The sequence below is a fragment of the Triturus cristatus genome, chromosome 2_1 (assembly GCF_964204655.1).
Source record: "Triturus cristatus chromosome 2_1, aTriCri1.1, whole genome shotgun sequence".
In the NCBI taxonomy this organism is placed as follows: Eukaryota; Metazoa; Chordata; class Amphibia; order Caudata; family Salamandridae; genus Triturus; species Triturus cristatus.
In genome coordinates this window covers 601,470,174-601,490,633 of record NC_140581.1, presented here as the reverse complement: position 1 = coordinate 601,490,633, position 20,460 = coordinate 601,470,174, and the positions used below count along the sequence as shown (strand labels likewise).

The following is a 20,460-nucleotide window of genomic DNA, read 5'->3' as shown; positions in this document are numbered from 1 at the left end:
GACTGGTCAACCGGGTACTGACCGGGCTGGAGCAATTCAGCGCCGCGTACCTGGATGACATTGCTGTGTTCAGCTCCACTTGGGAGGAACACTTGCAACACCTCTGTGAAGTGTTGAGGGCGCTGCAGAAGGCAGGCCTCACCATCAAGGCCAGTAAGTGCCAGATAGGGCAGGGATCAGTGGTGTATTTGGGACACCAGGTGGGGAGCGGCCAGGTGGCGCCCCTACAGGCGAAGATCGATACCATTCTGGCTTGGGAACCCCCCAAGACGCAGACAGAGGTGAGAGCCTTCCTAGGACTCACCGGGTATTACAGACGGTTCATCAAGGGATACGGCACCATTGTTGCCCCCTTGACGGATCTAACCTCTAGAAATCAGCCCAGGAAAGTGAATTGGACCGAGGCCTGTCAAACTGCTTTTGATGCCCTGAAAACTGCAATGTGCACAGCACCGGTGCTTAAGGCGCCTGACTTTTCGAGTGAGTTCGTAGTGCAGACAGACGCTTCAGAGCAAGGCGTGGGAGCAGTACTCTCACAGATGGACGACGAGGGCGGGGACCAACCCGTAGCTTTCATTAGTAGGAGGCTACTTCCCAGGGAACAGAGGTGGAGCGCTATTGAAAGGGAAGCATTTGCTGTGGTCTGGGCCCTGAAGAAGCTGAGGCCCTACCTGTTTGGGACTCACTTCCGTGTTCAGACCGACCACAGGCCCCTCAGATGGTTAATGCAGATGAGGGGTGAGAATCCAAAACTGTTGAGGTGGTCCATCTCCCTACAGGGAATGGACTTTACGGTGGAACACCGTCCCGGTACAGAGCACGCCAATGCTGATGGTCTGTCCAGGTTTTTCCGCCTTAGCGATGAGAACTCCCAAGAGGGTGGGTAGTTCTCCCCGCTTTCAGCTGGAGGGGACACGTGTTAGACCGGACATCCTTGGCGTGGGTTTTCCCCCTATCTTTTGCCTCTGCTACATGGATTTTTGATGCTGTGTTGGATTTCGTTTTGCTGGTTTAGATGCTTTGGACACTCTGCCACTGCTAATCAGTGCCAGAGTGTAAGTGCTCCCTGTGTAAAATATCGTATTGATTGGATATACCTGATTGGCATATCTGTATCACCAGGAAGTCCCTAGTAAAGTGCACTGTGCGTGCCAGGGCTGGTGATGACAGATGCTACTAGTGGGTCTGCAGCGCTGATTGCGCCACCCACCTGTGTAGCCCTAAAACAGTGTCTCAGGCCTGCCGCCGCAGGCCTGCCCGCAGTCCCCGGACTGCCATGTCCTCCTGGCCAGTGTCCACACTGACCGGGCCTAACCCTTCCCTTTTCGTACACGTCAGTCATCCCTATGGAAGGCCCAAGGTACCCCCCTGGGCAGGGTGCAGTGTATGTAGAAGGTAGAGCATGTACTAGTGCAGGTAACATGTTCTGGTAGTGAACACCGGCCATTTTGTGTGTTCACTACTGCAAGGTTATCTTGTTCCATAGGCTAACATGAAGGAGGAGGGTGCCGATGGCTATCCGCCTATCTTCTCATACGAACAAGATAAGACATGAGTGTTTGATATCCCTGAGCTCAGCATTTAATAACACATCTTTTAGGAGAGATTGTTTTTAAATCCTGAGTTGGAGAACAGTACTTTTTAGAGAGTAGCTGTTCTCTTGTCTGACCCTTCTGAGTGCCTGGGCGCGCTTGTGGATTGACTGTCTGGTTTGAGAGTGACAGGGGCTGGGGATCCCCCGGGAGGTTGGCTGAGTCAGCCCTCTGCTGAATGGCGACATTTGCACGGAGAGTGGAGGGAGGGGATAGCACCTGGGATTGAATAGGGCTGTGCCTGCCTACCACTCTGCTGGCTCCACCTCCTGCTGGGCGGCTGACGACCTTGCCCCTCGCTCTGAAAAGAATGTAGAAGCCAGGAAAACAAAGTGCTCCAGCAACACCCAGAACTGGATCAGACCGGGCTCAGGACCCACTTGCACAAAGACTTCAAAGACTTCTAGGGGTAGAAGTACCAGACCCCTGACAACAGATTTTTAGATTCGACCACCGAGAGGAACCTCTGCTGAAAGACGGACCGCTGAAGAACTAAAGGAAGATTGCCGTGCTGTGTGCTCTAAAGGCTGACCTGTTCTGGCGTACAACTGAAGCTAAGGAGAAGAAGGGGTCCTGCTGTGTGCTGACACTATCCATTTGACCAAACAAGACTTTGCTGTGTGCTGTGTCTTCAACTGAATCTCCAAGGGCCTGAGAAGAGCTGGCCTCCTGTTTCGCAACCCAGGGATAGAAAGGTTGCCAAGAACTCAAGACTCTGCTGTGTCCCACCTGCGCTGCTGTGTGCCGCAGGGACCGTGGACTGTTCTACCAAGCTTCTCAACATCTGCCTGTGAGGTGGGCTGGCTGCTCTCTGTCTTGCTGGAGAGTACCGCACCGAGCCGGGCCCGACACCGGTTGCCGCATCAAGAAGATCGACGTGCTCATCGGCACGCGCCTTGCCGCGCCCGGAGGCCTGAAGCAGATCGAGAGTCGTATTTCCCTGCTCTACGAAGCCGCGCTGTGAGTGGCTGACTCTAGTGACGTCGACATCATCACTGGGGGCTCGTCGAGGGAGTTGTGGAATCCTTGCACCGAACAGCCCGAGGAGCGCTTGTACAACGAGCGCAGCGACACTGCCGGAGCAACGTAGCTGCCTAAAACATCGAGAGCCTACAAAGTGATTCATTCTCAGTGAGTATCGAATCACTCCAGAGACTAGAGACTATCATCTTACGATCCCGACCAACCAAGAAAGCGAATATTGTGTAAACCTGTGATGCTTGATTTCAACTGCGGAAACTAGATAAAGATATATTATTTTTGATATAACTCACCTGTGTGGTCTAAGTTTGTGGTGTGCGGAGGGGGGATCATTGTGGTGTCTACGTGCAAATACCTTACACATTGCCTTGGGGATAAGCCTGTCTGCTCGAGCCAAGCTACCTAGAGGGTGAGCAGGGGTGATCTACCGTGTGTGTCCCTGTACCCTGACTAGAAGCAAGGGTCCCTATTTGGTCTAAGGTGTATACCTCTGCCAACTAGAGACCCCCAGATCTAACACACCTTTTCTACACAATAGTTTTATGATTTTTACAAAGTCATAACCAAACTCACCATGATGCCATGCAAAGTTTTCTCAAGAATGTTACAGGCTTGATCATTTCTCCTCACTGACACATCACATGGTAATTGTGGAGAAAGCGTATATCTTACCTTTTCCGAGGACATCAGACCGGAAAAAGTTGTAAGATAGTTGACTGAAATGGACTACCATTTAGTTTAGCGGAGAGGAGGGAGGGTAGGAGAGGAGTAGGTTCTAACATGTGAATGCCACACCTAGGTTGTTGAACTCCACAATACATAACCTCAGAGTATGTCATTGAAATTCACAGATTCACTTTAATTCACTGATTCATTGTCAATTCTTGCACACTATGGGCTTGGGAAACAAATTCTGGTGAATTTTGTAGTAAGAATTTTTCAACAATTTGCTGAATGAGAATAGGGGTGGTGGGACAATAAAGAAATTGTTGGTCATGAAGATTTAGCCAAACTGGTTTAATTTTATACTGATCGTCATTAAACATGCCCCTTATTGTTGTCATAGATATAAATAGATTGTACACTATAGCAACTGTAAGACACACACACGCATATGCAGAGTTGTACAAAGTCTTGCGTTTGAATTCGGAAATATCTTCATTTCCCTCACATGAAAAGGCGAGATCTCCCAATTCCTAAGCCCAACGCAAAACCAACCAAATTCTAAGATCTATTAAACTTGCCTTCATACAAGTACCAAGTCCCCAGCTTTACCTAAAAGGTAGGGCGGATATCCACATAAAAGAAGCTAGAGAATGAGACTCCTTTCCACTCAAAGACAGACAAATGCACAAACATCAGATGCGAAGTCAGAAACGGACACTTAGCCGATGTGTATCGCACATATACCAAACCTGCTCCCATCAGTATCCTCTCCAAGTGCACTGAAGAAAATTCCATGCTAAGCTACATATTGTAGCATAGTGAAAGCAACTCCTCTGGTGGAGAATCCGCTGATGTAAAATACAAATATAAATGGAATTGCATTTTCACTGCTTTTAGGAGAGCGCTACAGTTTTCCACATCAGACCTTTTGTCACTTTAGTTCTACCCAAGGTAGGACTCTTGTTTGCACCAGACTACTTGATGACACTTCATTTGATGTGGCTCATCTTGCTTTGTTCTTCTTAGAGTTAATGCCCCTATAATCCCTTGTCTGCGAGAGTCTTTTCTTTTCTGGTTCTGCATACTGTCATGCTCAAAGGTTGATCACCAGGCTCTGGGTTTACATGGGGTTTATTTAACTAGTGTGCAGTTTACAGAATGATCCGAGTCATGTTGTGCCTTCTTTCACAAGCACCAGCTTGTCAATATACATGACAGGTATCTTAACAGCTAAAACTGAAAGTAATATTCATTAGTATTGACAGACAGAGTATATTTGGTCATAAACTGCATGCTGTCCTCCAGATGCTGACTGACATCGTGGCACTGGTATTCAAGGTGATACATGAGATTTGCCGCCGGAGCACGTTTGAGAGACTGTCTCACTCAGTGAAAACAAAGAGACCGATTTAGCTTCCCCCATAGCGGTTTGAACCAAAAGTGACGCACAGAAATATGAATGATGCAACATTACCTTGGCCTCTGCAGGCTTCATTGTGCTTTCTTTAGTCACAGGTGCAGCAGCTGCAGGTTGTTTCTGCAAAAACAAAAGCAAGCATAAAAAATGAATGTAACCCATCATAATTTTTATGTTTCCATTTTATTGTATTACTTCATAAATATGAGCCCTGAGACAAGCCTTAAAATGCTTTGATTCTTGTAGCACTGCCTAAAGTCAGTGTAATTATTACAAGGAGCAAAACCTTCAGAGTATCTTCGGCCAACAAGTACTCAACAGCCCAAGATACTCTGAGGCGTCCTTATCGAAGTTTAACCTAACAAATCCTGAGGCAACCGATTGAAAGGCATGAAAATTAAAATGGCAATGTGTAACCTAACAACATTTGAATAACAAAAATATTTTTTTTTTTTTAGAACTATTTTTTTTAATGGTTGCCTTGCCATCGGAGACCCATTGTGCCCTCTAACGTTGGTCCCCACCTATCACCCTCTTCATTTTGTTACCTAAGACCCATTATATGCGCCTCTTGGCCTCTTCTGTTCTATAGTCAGTCTAAACCTACATCCAAGCTTGTATGCCTTCACGTTTGAGCAATTTAATCAATATTCTCCCTTCCGTTGTTAATCGTGGAAAGGTTACAGATGCCAAAATAGAAGAAAGATTTCTGATAACAGTCCTAAAACCTTTTAAATGCACTATTGTTTCGTTTTCAGATTTGTTTATTTAACATAATACAAAAATCTTCTGAAAAATAACTCAGCATTAAAATAAGTTTTTAAAAGATCAAGGCACAGGGGCTTATAATGAATACCCTTAAAGCAACAATCGATGATAAAAATGGTTCCAATCTGCAACTCTGATTAGGGCCTCCATGTGACAATTTTAGAGCTTGATGTAGCATTTAACAAGGTGATTTTGCAGCATCCCACGACTTAAGGCTAATACAGCGTTATCACCCTCTAACCACAGGAGCTAGGACACCAGTTGATGGTGGAAAGATCTCACAACGTCGAGCATGAGCTTTCGGGCAGCGAAGCTCTGGAGGTCTGGGGGATATACATACATGTAGTCTTTGGCCACAGCTGGTTACCAATAGCTCACTTAAGGGACATATGATCCTATTCTTTCATACGCAGAGTGCATAGCGGAATGTCCCGCTTCGATGCTCCGTTATTTAGCTGCAACAATGTTCACCTTCTCAGTACTGAGACTGATCATATTCACCTGTCTGCAGCTACTACCTCTGCCTCGCTTATAGTATCCATCTCAGAGCTCACCCATACATCCTTTCGCCTTTGAATAATTTGCAACACATCAGACTAAACAAAAAAAACAAAAACAAGAGGAGTAATCAAATCCCTCTCTTGCTTTGAGTTACATCGGAGAAGTGACTTTGATGCACAGAAGGTGGATGGAAATGTTTTTGGGTGTTTAGCTAAGCAAAATACCATGAATTTGTGCCAATGCCTCATACTTTTAAACCGGATACATTCTTGGATACTGTACAGCGGTGTTTGCTCCTATTTTCATTAAAGATAATGTACTTTTTTTGCAGAAAAATACTATATAAGAGTAAATCATCGTTCTTTTACTCAGTCTGTAAGTGATATTACTTTTACAGCTCTCTTCCAACCTGTTGCTTCATGCATTTAATTCTGGGAAAGTAAACAGACTTGCAAGGCATGAAGGTGTTTACTTCACATCCGCTTCATAATGTTATGCGATGCAGTGTCATCTTAAGGATTTTGGAGCCCCGGGAAATATATAATTTAGGGGCCCCCTTAAGTAACAATTTGAATTTTGTTACCTATGTACTGCTAATCAAGAATGCATGATGCCAACCAATACTAAGCTATAGGTTAAGGTTTAACAGGGTCACACAAAAATAGCTGAACTAGGTCTTGCCTGGGACCCAAAATATTCTTAAGAGGACACTAGATAGATACGCAGACTCACAAGTAGGGGTAGACACAGAGGTGGATAGGTTTAGATAGAGGGTTTCTGTGAGTGACAGTTCACTTTCCGGGGGGGGGGGGGGGGCTCTTGAAAGGTAGGGGCCCTTGGCAATTGCCCACTTTGCCCATACCTTGAAACATCTCCGATGTGATGTACTCAAGAACTGGATGCTCGGTTGAGGCTATTATTCATCTGTAGGTCATCAGCCCCTTTTTTGCTTCTTCCCGCACAGGTATTACGCAAATGTATTCCCATTATGGGCAAATATGAAAGGAAAAAGCACTACTCTCTACAAATGTACTACTGACGATAATGAATGATGATGGGGAAACCCCAAACATATTGCAGAAGATAAAGATAGTCACGATAAATTCTTGGAAGGAATGTCCGAAAGAAATAAATACATGGAAATAGTTCAAACGCAGTTGGTAATACTGAAGACAAAGAGGATGCTTATGCCAAGCACTTAAAATACTTGAACAGAGACAATTTAGGTCTAAGGACACAATGATTAAACCTAGAAAGCAGGTGAATGTATTTGACCAGAGTCTGGCTATTCTTAGTACGATAGGGTTAAGGTCTGTACTTTGGCTTGACCATTCCAAAATCATTATTCTTTTCTTTTTCAACCATTCAGCTGTAGATCAACTGGCTGATTTTGGATCATTGTCCGATTACATTATGCACCTTTGACTAAGATTTAACTGCTGGCCAGATGGCCTCATATTTTCCTCTCAAATGTGCTTATATAAAGGCAAATTCATAGTGAACTCAAAATTGTGAGGGGTCCAAGTCCCTAGGTTGCAAACAAGCTCCAATCATCATCCGTCTACCACCACACTAGACAACTGGTATGAGGTACTTGTGCTGACGTGCAGTGATTGGTGTTGACCAAACATGTGTATTACAACTAAACAACTTCACTTTGGCCTCACCCTTCCAGATGACACTGTTAAGATAGTCTTGTGCTGTTATGGAAACCTCAAATGCAAAAAGAACCGGTCCCAGGATGCTTGTTTCCGGTCCAGGGAAGACTTGGCTTGGCAGTTCGGGCTGGAATGTTCCCATAAGAAAAACAGGGTCAAGACTGATTTGCATATGGCTGGATCTGAACAGGGGTGGCAAAGTGAGCTAAAGAACGATGATGGATTCAACCCAGATTTGTGACTGGGGGTGAGTGTCTGAACAGTTTCAGCGCTCCGTACATCATCTCCTTTTGTTCGTTATGCAAACCTCGGCCATACCAAAAGAAAAATGTGGAGCTACTCTTACACAGAAGACATGTTTGTTCAATCTTTTTTAATGGTAGATTTGTGAACTCTAACATTTACTTTGTTGACCAAGACCTGTAGACTGAGGATCTACTTTGGGGTTCCCTAGACCAATCATACAGTCTGATCTTGAGTTGAATGTGCCAGGATGCTTACTCCTGGGTGGATGGAAACCACGTAGAAGCATCTCAATTTGTCAATTTTTCTGACTGGAATGATGGGCTTCACGTTGTCAGGAAATAGCGCTATAATCCTTCACAGAGTGATAACCGGCGACAATTATTGCTCTGGGCATGAAGCGCTGCCACTAAATGCTCAAGACCAAAATGACACAATTTCTAATTTTACATAAAGATAGATGGCAGCACCTCCTACTAATCAAGTAATCATGCGAACTTGTTTCCCAGTACCAGACTCTAGCTACCATGCTTAGTGATATGGAAGCAGTAAGGGTGAACTCACTTCTTCACACAAGACTTATGAATGTTAGCTGATTTTTTTGTTTAAGAAATTATGTAAAGTGAAATGTGTGTGTTATTTGTCACATGCTTTAGATTTGTATACTGTTAGAGCTTTCTGAGGACTAGACGAAGATCAGATGCATGCTAATATGCAACTCTTCACACTGTGTATTTGATGCCCTGCTGTCAAAGAGACAGTGAAAAAGATTTTAAAAAAGAGAAAGAAAGATAGCATGCATGTATGACATTCCTTTTTTTCTAACCAACCTGGCTCTGGTCACCCTGCATGTCTCCAAATGGTCAGCTGTTGCCTGGTTGCATCCACTACCACTTGTGTGGGGGGAGTGGTACAGTGAGTGAGAGAAACAATGTGTGTGCGGGTACGCAAGAGGAAATAAATGCATGTATGTGTATATCAGTCAGTAACCATGTGAGAGTGCATGTATTTAGCTGCTTGCGTGTTTGCATGGGTGAGAAATATATATGTTTGCAAGGACCCAGGAATGAGTGTTTGTGTGTGCAAATAAATTATCACCTCGTGTTCAGTGTACTTTGCTACCTCAACACCACGTATTTTGCTTCATGCTGGCTGCACCAAACAGACAGCTTATTTCTGTGGGCATGCGAGTATGTATGTAGGGATGTCAGTAAGCATGTGGTATTTGTATCGTGTGAACCTGGCCAAAAGGCAGCGAGTGAGATTAGGATTTAGACTGAGGATGTGATCAATTTGTTCTTTGGTTGTCACATTTGAAAGCAGGTGTATGTGTTTTTTCCATTGGTGTACATCTGGCATACCCCTACTGCTGCCACTCCCTTTGATTAATCCCTACAGCCGCTCTGCTTCCACCACTCATTTTAAACGCGTCTATGCTTTTGTTTTATCTGTATTCACGTAGATCTTTCTAGATGCGAGCCCATCATCACAGATCAGGATATATATTTGGACATTCATTTCACAATGTCTCTGTATATATTTGGGTACAGTCTATTGATGCCCTCTGGTGGAAATATTAAATAGATTTTCCTAATATTTTTGTAACGTTTATTAGAGTGTTTAGATGTAACTTTAGAAAGACAATTTACCTAAATTTAGAAGATCTTAAAATGTGTTTCTCTAAGTATCAACTGCAGCTTACAGAAGGCTTCCAGTGCCAAGTCAGAAATGCAGTTCCAACAAAGCTGAATGCTGACAATGCACATTTCAACTGCCCTGTTTGGGAACAGGTTTTGCTTCTTCTAAGCTCTAGCTAATCCTTTCCAATCTTAGAAGTGCACGTATGGCCACTGATCGATTTTATAAGTAAGAGAAAGCTGCTCCGATAAGGAGAGCATGAATAAAATATTAAAATGCCAGTTGCACGGATTGCTTTATCTCATTCAATCCATCTACCCCACCGACCTCCCCATGCCCTTTTTTTACCTACATTTCTTTGATCCTGGGGAAGAGAAATGATCCTTGAAAAGTGGCAGTAATCTGATTAGCATCACAGAATCGCCCAAGACAATGGTCTTCAAATTTTACATCAAGAAATTGTGAATCACACAGCAAACGACTTCATTTTAGTGGCCTTGTACGACACACCTTGAACAAAATTAGAGTAAACCTATATCAAGTGTTTTTCTATTGATTGCAATAGATATACGCAGTGAAAAACAAACCAAGCAATCCAAGTACTTCAAGAGGGAATCATGCTGTTGGTGGGCAAAAGCAGGATTCACACATTAAATCCCTTGTGTGAACTTAAAATATATTTTAAAAGGGACTTTAGACGGAATCCAATACATTTTGCTAACATTTGATGTTCAGGCTTGCCTTATTTTTCACACATTTTCATAGTTGCATGCATGAAACCTTCAGTCAGGCCCTCCTCCTACCCTTTACCACTCTACACGATTGCCTTTTTAAGCCTATATGTAAAAAAGTTAAAAGTTAAGCTACAAGCTCAAAATGCAAAACATTTTAGGCTAAAATATAGGGCCGACGAAGGAGTTTTACAATACACTCAGTCACTTGGTAGCTACAAACATATTTAACATTTTGAATACTGAAGTTATATTCATACCAATACGTGATTGTCAACATGCTATTGGCAGACCTGACAAATTATAAAAGTCCACAGTGTGATCTTTTATAAGAATGGAGGGTGGGAGGAGTTAGGGGTTATTTGGATGCTTCTATTTATTAACACCTATGCCAAGCTGGATAGGAATAGCAAAACATGGCCACTAATTTCCTCCAGTACAATGTTTGTCTGTGCCCCCAAGAAAAAGACTAAGGGCCCAATTACGATGCTGGTCGGACGAGCGTCCAACTGGCATAGTTGTGATAAAGGGACTGGCCGACAGGTAGTCAGCAGTCCCGACCTCCAAATTAGGATCCGACCACCGTGGAGGTGGTCGAAAACATGCCTCTTAGCATTGAGGCTTGTGCTGCGGCCCGGAAAAGAGCTGCAGCCCAAGACTCAATGTCAAAAGGCATGTTTTTAAACATCCCTGCCACACAATGTAGAGATGTTTAGGGCCCCATTGATGAGGGCCATGGGGGAACGGGGCCATGCTAGGGACCCAAAAAAGCCTTTCTGCCAACCTTTTCACATGGGAAGAACCGAGATGAAATGGCTGGCGGAAAGGTGGATCGTAATCCCTATGGCGGTGCCTGAGAAGGCACTGCCTCCATTGTGGGGAATGCAATCCAACTGATTGTCCGACGAGCTCATTGAGCCCGTCAGAAGCTGTTGGTTGGTCCCTGGAGCAATGTGGTCCGACCAACCACATCACAATGTGGTGGTCGGACCACGAACATAGACGTCTGTGGGATGGACACCGACGGCATGTCGGTGTCTGTCCTACCGACATCATGAGACCCTAAGTGATTTGGCTATAACCCCCCCCCCTCTTTTCCCTATGACACCCCCTCATGAAGCCCAAAGAGAGTCTGCCCCACAGTTTGAAGACCTCTGCTCTATGGACTTTAGTAAGGTCATCCCTGTTCAGACACCTCCCCCCTTCACATTGTATGCATGTGAGTGGTTAGGGCAGGGGTCATTACATAAGCATGTCACGGAGGAATCACTGTCTCCACCTTCTCACCTGTCCCATAGGGACAGGCGTGTGACAGATGTGATAATGTTCTTGGGGGTTTACTTGCAGACCCTAAAAGTAGGCAGGCTGTACAAAGACAAACATCTATGATCACAAGCAGACTGATTTAAAAAGGTATGATTCACACCACAGATGTTTTTGCATGGTTTAAGTGTTACCCTTTAAATGATTATGAATAAGCAGTAAAGCTTATATTTTTCAAATCAAATTAACGCTTTATTGGACACAAGCAATATTTGACGCAAACAGGCAATTCTGTAACAAAATCTGAGGTTAATACAGTAGAGGCATTGTGGGGTGAAAAATAAACCTCACGCATGGCAACAAGATTCTGGTGTCTGTTTGAAGTTGAAATTCATTTTAAATTAAGAGCAAGGATTGTCGCTCGAAGTGGAGACCATGAATTGTCCGTAAGCCATAAAATGCATCAAGATCTCTATTCATAGGTTAGGAAACCTTCAAAAGAATTCCTTTAATAGTGGTCTTTACAAGTTTCAGCAGAACCTGTTCTGGAAAGAACGAATACCTGCCCTATATAAATCTATCCTGTGTTGAGTTTTTTTTACAAATCCTCATTTGTGTAAAGTGTTCAGAACTGGAGAAATATTACTATAAATGGATTCCAGTTTAGACAGAATTAAATACCCTCTCTAGCATTGACATGGAGCCAGCAATGAGCAAGATGACATGTTCAATTCTTGGCCAAGCAGGATAGACATTTGTGCTCAGGGTAACTTACTGATATATCATTAATTTACGCAGAAGGCCCAGCTTCTACACACCACAGTTTGCAATCCTGAGCAACGAAGATTTATTGTGCACACATAGGACTGGTCTTCAAGTGGAGGCAAAGTTGTTGACATTATCTTTATTAGCAAGTTTACCTAAAAAGCCTTTGTATGTTTGCACTACAAGAGCACATTTTTGAATGATGTACCCGCTTCAATAAAGACTTCTTGACGAATTTTGATGAGAGTTCATGTCATAGCGGCAGTTTTTCTCTGATTTAGCATCAAATAGACTAGTCTTAGAAAGGTCCCATAAAAATCCTTTCAACGTTAAAATCCTTACAAATAACTTGGTAGATTCCAGCGATTTGTGGTTATAGGTACATGGGCACATTCACTGCGCAACATAAAGCGGAGGACTCATTTATGAAATCTGCATCTGCTGATGCCTTCCCTCATCGAAACTCTTACCACATTGTCGTAGACTAAGAGATTACTAAATGAAATGGACCAGTGTTAAGTTGTGGGTTTTTCGAATATTTGTAGAAACTCCTGAATCATAAGATAAGGAGGATTCTTTTTATGTTTACAATTGGACTGTCCCCTGAAGAAAGTTTCAAAAATTCGAATCAGAGTTTAAAGTAAAGTAAAGGCGGGAAGTTGTAAATTGTTGCTATAGAGAATATGGAATAACACATAGTCCAAGCAACGGATGCTTGGAATACTCTGCCAATATACATCAAAACATCTCCTAATCTACTAGCGTACAGGAAAGCCTTGATAACTACTTGGCTGTTTAAAACTGAGTAGGTTCTTTCTCCATTAGGATCCTGGCTACTAAAGAAAGGGAAAAAAATAATGAATAGGTTCCCTCTCTTTTAGGATACCTTGCACTGCCATCTGAGCCAGCGCCAAGACACCCTTGAGCGCTTTACAAACTAATTAGCAGAACATATTTATTAATGGACTGCATATATATATATTTTTTTTAAATCATTTGGCAAATTGCAGTGCCCACTTGTAATTAAGTATGGCATGCGGTCACGATTATTAGTTCTTGCTCTATAAGTAAATATGTGTTTTTAGATGGTGCTGTGTGGTTAGGAAGGTTCTGAAAAGATGTTGAACTTGTTTTGATCAAGTACTGATATATTTGTGAATGTAATGTGTGGGCTGCGGTTTTAAAAATGGCTTATTTTAATATATTATATATATATATATACATATATATATATATATATATATATATATATATATATATATATATATATATATATATATATATATACACACACATATATTTTTTTTTTAGTAACGGTTTGATATACTGTCTAAATCCTTAAATAGAAAAACTTAATTTGAAATGAATTCCTGCTTTTTATTGGGTTTTTTTCAACAGTGCACATACAATAAAGTCTATGTCCCATATCTTCAAACCCCCCATAGTTTATCAGAATATATAGCATGAAACTGTTCCACAGTCATCTATAGAACGCCCCTTGTCACAATGAACCCGATATTAATTGCCACACCCGACTCACATCTCCTCCAAGCCTGCTTCTCCCCCGAATGACTCTGCATTGGTTGAGGCGTCGACCAGACCATCAAACCATCCGTCACTTTGAAAGAAGCTGCACCCGAGTCACTAAACAGTAGCACTCAGTATCCGAGCGAGCCAGGCACCCTGATCCTAAGGCAATTTGACAGTAGGCAGTTTAATCCGACACCTTGATCCGACATAAATCATTGAGGAGCGCACGCTATCCAGCTTGGTGAACAGCACCCTTGATACACGACACATCCTGCCCCGTAAGGTGCCACTATACCAGAGACAACAGCAAAGTGAGCCAACCACGAATGGATCTGCGAATACCTCCTCCTACTCTACCCATGTTCACTGAAATGCTACCTTGGACATTGGACTCTTGCTTTTTACCATCTTTAAAGTTATTTCTTTCCCCTGCATGTTGGTAAAGTTATTTGTGAGAGACTGCAACTTTATATTGCACACCACGTTTTACTGTTTGCAGTACAAGATTAAAAAAAAAATATATATATAGGAAAACAAGACTAAGTCCACAGAGTCTTGCATGTGGCAACAGCAAGTGTAAGTCAGGTCGAGGCAGCCATCAGGATTTCCCTTGTTCCCGTCCATCGTGGTACCACTTTCCACTAGCATGTCCAATTGTAAGGCTTAGCAGACGCAGACAGGCTGGTTGAAAGGAGACAGCCTGGTTGAAATAAGCGGGTGCAACTGAAGAGCATGGGAGTGGTCTGGGCCATTTAAGCCTCATCTTACACTCTGTGTATCCGGTTTTCCTCAGTCCGACGCAGAATCTGTCTGACAGCTCTCCCAACGCTATTTTATAATATTCTGAGATTCTGTTATGTTTCATCAGATAGCCATATCGGCACGGCCTTCTTCATTTTTATCAATCAGTGAGACTATGGTGGCCTACACAGAGCGCACCTCTATCTGAGCATGAGCAGATTTATTTGGTAACCGAGGATGAGGAGTGGGGCCAGTTGGTGGGATAAATCGGGGAGATGCTTGTGACGCGTCTCGGTCATGTGTGCCTGCTCTCTGTGCACGAACGTGTTTTGTACAGAAACATAACGGTATTCTTTGTCTGTTGTTTCTTCAAGGTAGGTTCTTCTTCACAACTGAAAAATCATAAGGCACATAATAAATAATATGATATAAATCTGCAACAAATAATAAACGCGTTCAAGGCCTTTTTTAACCGACAAATTACTTCGTAATTAAGGCCGTCCTGGCCTGCTTTGCTGACTGGAAACCTGAACACAGTGAAGCCCCTGCAGCCAATCTAGACAGCTTTGCAGTGCGTGTGTTCATAACAAGGCAGGGCTCCAAATATTAAGAGGCTGCCTAGCAACTTCACAATAGCTCTCTGACTCATGCGCTCAAACTTGGAAGGAGCGCGCTTCGAGCGTCAGGGGCACGCCCCGGCAGTGACAGGAGAGGAGCGCAGCCTGTCGGGCGGTACCAACCGGACCAGTCGGTGGGGTGAGGCATCCAAACAGTCTGCAGGGGATGACACAGAAAAGGCCTTGAATGTTTTTTTCTTCTTCAAAATAGTCAAGATTAGTCCTCACATTTTGAACATGCTTTATCTTTTCTCTGTTATATAAGAGGGCTGGGTCGCTGTTGTAACAATCGTACCGACAACCTTAGACACACCCTTACTCAGCGAGTTAATGCTCAGAGCACACATAAAGGGCTGATCCGGCTTTGCTGTCTGTGTGAGTCACGCTGTGGTATTCTCCCACGTCTGCCTGCGAACCGGTCTTACTTTCAGAATAACCCGGTAAAAGCGAATGTTCCAAAGCGAAGAAAGCGCGCGCGTAAAGAGAAAAAGTTCAAAGTGTTGCATCACTCATACACTGCATTCATATTGCATTACAATATGTTTCGCTATTAATAATTATATTGATCAGAAGGGTTCATGCAAGACCTGGGAACGCATCACAGCATGGAATAGGAGTAAAGTGAGAGGCTGCCTGTTGAGGTGTAAGTGCCAAGGAAAACCAAAGGGGATGATGGACGGAGTGTTGAACATTGCAAGCACTCACCCCCAGTCAACTGATCTGGGTTTAATCCATCATCATTCTTTAGCTCACTCCGCCACCCCAGGTCAGACATGGCCATATGCTAATCAGTCTGACCCTGTGCCTCATGGGAACAGTCCAGCCCGAACTGCCAAGCCATGTCTTCCCTGGACCGGAGACTAGAAATAGCGACAAACAAGACCGCGTGTGAATGAATACAACTGCTCCAGAAACTGTGTACAAAAGTGTACGTTTTAGGGTCGAATACCGCTGGGGTCAAGAGGCAGCCTTTCACCTATCTTATTTCAAATAATGCAATTCCATTGTTTTAGACATTTTATTGCCGTGGTTTGTAGAGCTACTGGTACAAAATCTACTTTATTTGTAAATTTAGTTAGGCAACTGTTACCAAAGCTAACAGCTAAAGTTAATTAAATATTAAAGTACGTCTAGTAGTTGTCAGTGGCGTAACGAAACTTGAGGGTGGGCCCACTGCAGGGTAAGTGGAGGGGCCCAGGCGCGCAATACCCATTGGGCTCACCGGGCTTCAGCCACCCCAGTCATGTGTGTCAGCCCGGCTAAGACAGCCTCGCGGGCTGGCGTCCGTCTAATTACAGCCGCACCCGAGTACTTCACAGGTCTTTAAAAGACCATTTACTCGTTAACCGCTTCAGTGCCCATGACGAGATGGTCTCGTCATGGAGCGCGGTTGCGCTGTGCCCATGACGAGACTATCTCGTCATGAACCCCGCCCGCTAATGCAACGCCCGGCACAGGGCGGGGAAAGGGCGTGGCACTGAAGGGGTTAATGGGGCTTTTGTTGTGTTTTCACCCCTTCTTGCAGCCACTGCCTATGGCTGGAAGACTTAGCCGCACCCGAAATCTTTTTCAGCCCCCCCCGAAATTTGGCTCTAGTTGCCCGCCTGGAGGGGCTCCCTCTGGACTCAATCTGGAGCTCTCCAGACGAAGTGTGGGCTGAAGGGGCCCCCTGGAGGTTGGGGGGCTGTGTTACACCCCTGAACGGGTGTCCGCATATGTACACATGATAGTGCTGATATGCCCAGTGGATGGCGAAGCCTCCCTCTCAATTAGGGTGTACCGCTTTTCAGTTGGGGAAAGCTCTTTACTGGCATACGCCAAGGCTGCCCACCGTCCGGGTTCTTGCTCCTGCGTGTGGACGGCCCGAGGCCTACGGGGCTGGCATCCACCAATATCTCTATTCGCTTGGTGGGGTTAAAATAAAACGAGCATGGTGTGGTCGAGGAGGGCATTCTTGACTGCGTGAAACGCGTCTTTTTCCGCTGGGCCCCACTGCCATGCAGCATCTGCTCGCGTGAGGTTCCGTAGGGGCTCCGCGATGGTGGCCAGGTCTGGGATGAAGCGACAACAGTACGTGGCCATTCCCAGGAAGCTGCAGACTTCTGCCACTGATGCTGGCGCTGGCGCGTCCTTGATGGCCTGAGACTTCCGGGGGTCGACCTGAATTCCTTCTTGCGTGAAGGTGTAGCCACAAAAATAATTCCCTTCTGGAATAGTGACTCCGTGATCCTGAAGCCACTGAATGGTAACTCTCAGGTGTCGGTAGTGTTCTTCCACTGTTTGCAAGTGGATGAGGATGTCGTCTCTCACGTTGGATACGCCAGGCAGCCCGTCCAGGATCTCTTTTGATGGTGTTCTGGAAAATTTCGGCTGCAGAGGATATGACGAAATGTAGGCGTTTGTACTTCCTGAGTCCAAGATGGGTGCTGAACGTCGTGATATAGCGACTTTCTTTGGCAAGCACCAGCTGGTGGTAGCCAGCGTTCAGGTCTAGTTTAGAAAACCACCTCGCCCCATTCAGGTCAGCTACAATATCATCCATGGTCGGCGTGATGTGGCCTTCAAGCCGAATGGCCTTGTTGGGAAGGCGCATGTCAATACAGAGTCTTATCTTCCCCGGCTGGCGAGGCATTTCAGCAATCACCATGGGTGACAACCAGGGCGTGGGCCCTGGGACCTTTTCTATGACCCCTTGGTCTTCCAGCTTTTGCAGCTCTTCTTCCACCAGCGGCCGGAGGCGGAAGGGAATTCTCCTGTGTTTAAGCGCTGTTGGCATGATGGTTTGGTCTATATGTAGCTTGACTGGGGCTTTCTTGATTCGCCCTAGCCCCTTGAACAGGTTCTCAAACTGGTCAATCAGTTCTTTGGTCTGCTCCGCCTGCACGCTTCTGGCAAACTTTACGAGTCCTAGGTCCTCCACTGCGTGGCCGCTTAGCAGCATATCTTCCTCCTGGTTGAGGACGTGTATGTCGATCGTGATTTTGGTGTCTTGTGAGCGTACTGGTACATTCATTTTGCCTCAGAGTGGCAGCGGTGAGTCACTTCCATAAGCGAAGATTTTCGTTTTGGTGGGTCGGAGTTCTGGTCTGGGCTTGAGCTTGTTGTATTGTTGGATCCCCATGACGGTGACTGATGCACCTGTGTCGATCACTACATTGATGTTTGACCCGGCTATTCGTATCGTGCATCGGGGCTGGGGGTGCCTGCTTTGTTTTAGTGCTTGGGTGACTGAAACCAGGTACGTTTCTCCTTCTTCATCCAACGAGGGGTATTCTGCCTGGTAGAGAGTTTGTTCCGCCTTCCTCCGTCCCGGCGTAGATGACAGCGATATGCTCGACAGCTGGCGGACCAGTTTCCGCATTTGCTTTTGCCGACTCAATTCCTTCTGCGGTGTCTTCTCTCTGCAGACCGATGCAAAATGGTTTGCGATGCCACAGTTAGTGCACGTCTTCCCTTGGGCAGGGCACTGTTGAGGGGGTGTTCTTCATACCCGCAGTATCCACATTGGCCTTTTGGGGTTGGCGGCGGGCAGTCTCTTGGTCTGGGGGCTTTGTCGCGCACTCTGACGGCGTCATCTCGCTCAGCCTTGATGGTCTCGCCCTTTTCTGCGTTGCGCATCAGCGCCAGGTTCATTTCTTCCGCACGTGCAGCCGAGAGGTCATGGGAGCGTGCTAACACTAGTATGTTGTTAATCGGAATGTTCGGCTGCCTTAGGATGAGACCTCGCAGGACCTTGCTGCGGATCCCTAGGATCAGTTGTGCTCTGGTCTCCTTTGCTGCTCTTTCTCCCACGAGATGAGTGCTGGTGAGCTCCCTCAGTCTTGCGTGGAAGGAATCCACTGATTCACCCTCTCTTTGCCTCGCTTGCCCTAGATTGAAGTGCTGAAAGTATGGGTTCATTTGGGGGTCAAAGTGCGCATTCAATGCTGTCACTGCAGCCGCATAATCGTCAGGGGGTCCCGTGTAGGGGAGTCGTTTGAAGAGCAGGTATATTTCCTACCCTGCATAATGAAGAATCAGGGAGCGCTTGACGGCTCCGTCCGTTTCCCTGGTGGCAATGAAGTAGTTTTCTAGGTGCCATATTTGCCACCTTGGCGAAGCTGTGGTGGGGTCCGCCGACTCACTAAACGGTGGTAGGACACCTGTAGGTGGGTGCTGGATTGCCGCTCTTGCTGGGGGTTGGGTGCCCTCATGCTGGTCCCTCAAATTTCAGGCAGGTGACTGGGCTGTGCCTCGGCTAGGGTGAAGTGTCTCAAGAAAACAGCGCTGACGCCTTAGGCCCTCGAAACGGAACTTGTCGGGCCTTGTGTCTGTAGCGCCTCCAGGCACGGCCTTCTGGCACGTGGCCGGTCTTGCTGCGCCGAGCAAGCGTGGCTGCCCCTTGTGCATGTTGTGCACGACTTATCGCGTCGATGTGAGCATGCCTCACCCTTTTACACTGTGACCAGGTGCTGTTCCTGCATCAGGGCCTCCTCGCTGTGTGAGGGTGGTGTGTGCCCTGCGCCCTGGTGGACTGTCTGTGGGCTCTGTGCAACGCAGGGGAGAACTGCAGCTCCTCAATGACGTGTGCTGCGTGGGCCGCTCCACGTCGCCAACGTGAAGTCCCTTGGCACGGGACCAACCTTTAGCGGGCACGCTGCGCACTAGAGTCACCGCGAGCAATCAGACACCCACGCCCACACAGTATTACCGATCAGGCGCGGACTGCCTATCGCGGTCCCGGCCACCTTTATTTAACCTTCCGGCGTGAGCGCGGGAGTCCGCCCCTTCCGGCACGCAGGCCGGCAACAACAACTGGTGCTCTGGCTCATTACATCTGTGATGATGAAGGAAAACCAAAAATTAACACTCGCTAAATACAGAGTAACTGACACAGAGAAGGCAGACACTGATCAAGCCACAACCCAGGAAGGATAGAAACTTGGAAGACTTTCTGGGAGAAATAGACACTAAGAGACACACTCTCTTATAATAACCAGCCTGCTTTCCACTTCCTGCAAGGACTGGCACTCTATGCTAGTAGAAAAGCTATGCATTATCCCATAAGACTTTCCGAAAGCATCACGGAGAGCACAGCAGCAAATATGTCTGTGCAAGTTACCAAAAAAGACATAGTCCATACAAACATCCTTGAAACTGAAACAACCACTACCAGGGGCGTATCACAGGCCCCTGCGGTGCGTGGGGGCCCCGAGCTGCAGGGGGCCCCCTCAGCACAGTGCTAAGGCCTAATATCTCCGGATTAAATATTAAATTTGTAACGGGGGCCCCTCCATGTGCGTGGCAGGGGGGCCCTCTCAACATTCGTTACACCACTGCTCTGCACACATGCAAACTGTTCCATTTAGT

General features: G+C 45.8%; 1 protein-coding gene across 23 annotated transcripts in view; it reads right to left on the bottom strand.

Moving 5' to 3' along the window:
* Positions 1–20,460, bottom strand: part of CAST (calpastatin) — a 564,844-nt gene that overhangs the window by 313,185 nt on the left and 231,199 nt on the right. For all 23 annotated transcript variants that reach the window (XM_085632507.1, XM_085632509.1, XM_085632510.1 and 20 more), the window contains one exon: positions 4,714–4,776. In XM_085632507.1, coding sequence (XP_085488633.1) covers positions 4,714–4,776 — 63 coding nt within the window. The remainder of the gene's footprint in view (positions 1–4,713; positions 4,777–20,460) is intronic.